General features: G+C 56.0%; 1 protein-coding gene across 1 annotated transcript; it reads right to left on the bottom strand.

The window, feature by feature from the left end:
- Positions 1-3,125: 3,125 nt before the first annotated feature.
- Actrt2 (actin related protein T2) lies at positions 3,126-4,792 on the bottom strand. Its single transcript, XM_015501356.2, has one exon. The coding sequence runs from the start codon at positions 4,405-4,407 to the stop codon at positions 3,274-3,276; it is 1,134 nt and encodes a 377-aa protein (XP_015356842.1). The 5' UTR covers positions 4,408-4,792; the 3' UTR covers positions 3,126-3,273.
- Positions 4,793-5,071: the final 279 nt, after the last annotated feature.

Genomic DNA, 5,071 nt, shown 5'->3' on the forward strand with positions numbered 1-5,071 from the left:
GGGGAAAAGGGTTCCCATACTTCCTGAGGGATGTTGCAGGCAAGGTCTGAGTAGTTCAAAGCCAGAGGGAGACTTTTCTCTCTTTTTTCCCACATTCAACCCAGTCCAGCCCCAAACCCTGGTCCTTCACATTAGACACCCCCGAGCTCAAGCAGGGCCAAGCTGCAGATGCGAAGGATGACCCCACGGCTCCCGAGACTTTATTTCCCTCACTAGCCATAGCTTAACCTGCCTGACACTCTCTGGGACTTCCACTTCTTCAAGGAAGCCAGAATTAGAAGCAGCTTAGTTATAATGCTCCTGCTAATGACGTAATGGGCACAAGGTGGGGGGGGCTGCTTTCCCTCTACTGATTGCTCATCCTGAGAAGGACTGTGCTGAAGAATATCATCACCATCACCACCATCATCATCACCATCACCACCACCACCATCACCACCACCAGCACCCCAATCACCATCACCACCACCACCATCACCATCACCACCACCACCACCACCATCACCATCACCACCACTACCACCACCATCACCACCACCACCATCACCATAGCAACTGAAGCAAGAGCAGTGGCCAGCATAAGAGGAGCAGAGTAGCTTGAAAAAAAAAAAAGAGTTGTTTTAGGCACCACGTATTTGCAGTGTAACTCAGTAATATGGGCACAGTCTCAGGCAGAGAAGGATAAAGGAGTGTAGGAGGGGGAAGGAGCCCTGATCTGGAACTCTGAACTCACCCATGAGCCTTGGGAAACCCCAGCTACCATAAAACTGGGTGGTCCTGATAGGAGGGTTGGACAGGCCTCTCTGAGCCCTTGCAACCTTCAGGAACTGCAGAGAGAAACAAGTTCTCCCTCTTACCTCCAGAAAGCTCTGGACGTAACGCAACAGAGGAGGACTGAAAGGTGCAGGACGGCGGGAGCTGCCTGGGGACCTGGAGCCCTGGGAGTCCCTGGGTTTCCTTGCAGTTTTTATACAGTGCTCAGAAGCCTCTCCCCCAAGATCTCCCACAGCTGCAGACCAGCAAAGTGCCAAGAAAAGCCATTCCCACCAAGTGTGGGCTAAGAATAAAGACCCCCTTTCTGCCCACCCTCCCTGCTCAACCTGAGGGCCAAGGGAAAGCCGTGTCGCTCCACAGAAAGTGGAACAAACATCCACCATAACCCACCCCACCCACAGGGAGAGACTGAACAGGGTGGCGGGGCCAGGGCTGCTGGTCAGCTGTCCTTCAGCCGCACCTGTGTCAGTGGGTCCCAGTGGGAGCTGAGCCTCCAGCCCCACCCAGCCCTGGTGAGGTAGAAGATGGTAGTAGAATAACCTCAAAGAAACCCCCATCATATTTAAACCTCTGAAATCGAAAGATGTGAAAAACTAGAAAGCAGAGAGAAAAATGACATATTCCCTACAGGGGACACCCATTGAGTGACAGAGGGTTTTTTTTAATCTGGAATCACACAGGCCAGCAGGACAGTGCCTCTGGCACTGCGGTTTTTCAGGTGCTAAAGGAAAGTATGAATTGCAAAGTCAGTCTTGGCCAAGGTGCCCTCCCAGGGCGGAGACAAGGAGAACTCGGGGATTTGCTGCAAGCCAAGGAAGTTCTCTGAACACGGAGGAAATAACCGCAGAAGGTGGCTTGGGACTTCAGAGAGGAAAGGAGAGCACCAGGTGGGTTAGATAGAGGGAAACACTGTAGACTCCTCTCATGAGCTTCTTTAATCGCATTTAGTGATTGAAAAAAAATTCTAACACCTCTGAGGCTGTGCTCAGTGTACACAGAAGACGAGATGATGGTATTTTAAAAGCGGGGAGGCTAAAGCATCCTAAGCAGAGGTGGGAGTTCACACATAACTCCAAGTGATAAAATGTCACTACCTGCAGGCGGTGAGCCCATATATCCACACACATACAGGTAGGCATACTAAGACACCTAGGGCACTCCCCCCAAAACCTACGCCAAGAAAAAACACTAAAAACCCCAGCAGTGGATCGGCATGGACTAATGAGAAATGTTCCCAACCCCCAGCAAAGTGAGAGAAGCAGGAATGAGGCAGGGGACAAGCCAAGCCCTAACAGGGAAGGGGACATCTGGGACATTTCAGTTAACTGTAGGTTGTCTAAATACACCAGGTAAAAGGCAGAGATCAAGACTGGATCCCAAAAAAAATCACCCAACTTCGTTCTGCCTTCCAATCCACCAAAGGCTCCGCTCAAATGCAACATAGGTTGACAGGGAGATGATGTACAAACCTGGACGTTCCACGCGGACAAACTCCCCTTGTAGACAAAGTGGGTTTTTCCATTCTTGTTGCGTTTCTTGAACAAAGTCCTGTTGGTTTTCCCTTCGTTCTCCCTCTTCCTGCTCCCAGGACCACCCCCGCCTCCCGCCAGCCTGGTGCACCACCATGGTATGCGCCTCTCCCTTCTGTCTCCGTAAAAGACACTCCTCTCTCTAAACAGGCACATACCAATGTGCTCTGTCCACATGAGCCTGGGAGAGTGCCTTTTATTAAAATCCAAAAGAAAAGAGGAGAATATAGAACATCTTTTAAGAACGCCTCTGAGTTCTCCATTTCTCTTCTCAATAACATCTTGGGAGAATTTCACCAAGTCCACGTGGAAATTTTCCCCTGGTGCCTAAGTCATTCAACTGTTGCCGTCGGCTTTGCCCCCAAACCAGGATGCTACAAATATCCCTGAGAGTAAAAACCAACTGAAAAGGTACAATCACCACGCAGAGCGGGTGACAGTGCCCTGGGCCCTTGCTCTGCGTTTACGAGGCCAGACAGCTAAAAGGGACACAGCCTGGTCCTTGGCAGATGGCACAGCGGGGAGCAGAAATGCCGTAAGTTTAGGGCTCTCTCCCCACAGGCCATCAATAACACAGGGCCCACCCAGGGGAGGGCTCAGGTAGGGCAGCGTCCTGCCTGTCCCTTGCCCCCTGCCCCATCTCCCAGACCCCCGACCCCCAGACCCTGGTTCAAAACCACCGAATCAGGCTGTGGCCCGAAATTCAGGGCCACGTGCAGGTGTGTCTAGCCTCGACCCCCAGCCCCGGGCTTTCTCGGGCGGCAGGGAGGGGATGTGGACAGACCCCCTTGACAGCCCCGCTGCCCAGGTCGGAAGGGACTCTGTCGCTGCTGAGAAGGAGCGAGACACTCACACAGGCGAACACTCCACCTTCTGTCGTTTATTGGACACCCTGCTCCAGCGGCAGGTCAGCTCCTCCCAGGAGGGCCCAGCCAGTGCCACCGGCCGCCCCGGGCGCAAGGCCCTTCCTTCAGAAGCATCTTCTCTGGACCACGGATGTCCCAAACTCCTTGAAGTCGGCGGAGGTGACCCACATCTGCTTGAAGCTGCTCAGGGAAGTGACGATGGAGGCGCCGATCCAGGTGGAGAACCAGCGGTCGGGGGGAGCCGTGATCTTGATGGGGGTGCCTTGGGGGGCCAGTTGCTCCAGCTCCCGCAGAAGCCGGTCGTCCAGCCCCCGGAAGAGCGTGGTGCCTCCCGACAGCACGATCTCCCCAAAGAGCGTCTTCTGGATGTCCCCGTCACACTTGGCGATGCTGCTGGATGCCATCTTCGCCAGCCCCGGGTTTTGGGTGCCCAGTTGCTCGGGGGAGAACAAGGCCTCAGGTGCCTGGTACAGCTGGTCCCCGATGTAGATGACATTGCCGTCGGGCAGCTTGTACTCTCTCAGGACCTCCTCGGGCCGCCGGCAGAGCTCCTTCTCAGGCTCCAGGGCCACGTAGCACAGCTTCTCCTTGATGTCGTCCACCAGGGCCTTGTCGAGCAGGCACGGGAAGGTCCGCCCGCTGGCCAGGAGGAGCCGGGTGAGGAGCTCCGTGACGTCCCTGCCGGCTACGTAGAGCTTGGTGACCGCGTGGGGCAGGGAGTAGCCCTCAAAGATGGGCACGGTGCAGGTGACCCCATCCCCGCTGTCCACCACGAGGCCCGTGACGCAGGCCGAGGCATAGAGCGCCAACACAGCCTGGTCAGACAGGTAGAAGGCGGGCACGCTGAAGCTCTCGAACATCACCTCGGCCATCTTCTCCCGATTCTCCCTGGGGTTCAGGGAGGGCTCCGTCATGAGCACGGGCTGGTCACTGGGCTTCACGCCCAGCTCCCACTCGAAGAGGTGCCTCCAGAGCTTGTCCATGTCGTCCCAGCCCGTGATCAGGCCCCGCTCGATGGGAGAGCGCAGGTTCAGGGTCTCGTGCTTGTACAGGGCTTCCTCCCCCACAAAGTACTTCTTCTGATTGGCTCCCGGATTGGGCATCTTGAATTTGGGGTGCCCCACGATGGAGCTGATGACGTGGCGGGGCCCGATCTCCCCCGACAGCCCTGCTTTGCAGAGCCCAGATCCATTGTCGAAAATAACAGCTGGAGACTCTAATATGTGTGGGTTAAACATGTCTGCAGCATTCTCCTCTGGGCGTCACCAAAATAAAGACAGAACCCTGAGGGCCTCTTTGAGTCACAGCAGGCTTTCCAGAAGGAAGTTCGTGGGATCCCACTCTTCCTGGGGGCACCTCCCAGCCAGGCTAGCAGGTCACCCACAGAGCCTGGGGGACCTCCATCCTCCACTGCGCCTACTTTCCCACCAAGTGGCCCCGCCTGCCAGGGCCTTTCCAGGAACCTGTGCGTAGGTAACAATCCAGCCAAGGCAACCATTGTCCACGCAGCGTCAGAGCCCGGGGGCGGGGCTCTGTGCCCCGGCCTGCTGCAGGGGAGACACCAAGGGAGGAGGGCGCGGGGGGGGGGTGCCTGGGCCGGGTCCATAAGCCCACCGACCCACAGCTGAGGCCTCACCTCCAAGCCAGCGAAGGACCCAGTGTGGGAGCTCCCTCCTCCCACCTTGAGCAGTGTGCAGCCTGGCAGCTCCTCCTCTCCTCCTGCCTTCCCTCCCTCCCTCCCTCCCTCCACCCCTCCCTCCCTGTTTTTCTTTCCTTTATCTTTGTTACTGGGGACTGAACCCAGGGGCATTCTTCCACTGAGCTGCCTCCCAGGATCTTTTTATTTTATTTTCTGAGACTGTCTTGCTAGTTGTCCACACTGGTCTCAAACTTGTGATTCTC

The sequence above is a fragment of the Marmota marmota genome, unplaced genomic scaffold (assembly GCF_001458135.2).
Source record: "Marmota marmota marmota unplaced genomic scaffold, marMar, whole genome shotgun sequence".
Taxonomy (NCBI): domain Eukaryota; kingdom Metazoa; phylum Chordata; class Mammalia; order Rodentia; family Sciuridae; genus Marmota; species Marmota marmota.

Bases quoted from the DNA above. Each gene is read 5' to 3' on its own strand.
- Actrt2 (XM_015501356.2), bottom strand. From the start codon at position 4,407: ATGTTTAACCCACACATATTAGAGTCTCCAGCTGTTATTTTCGACAAT.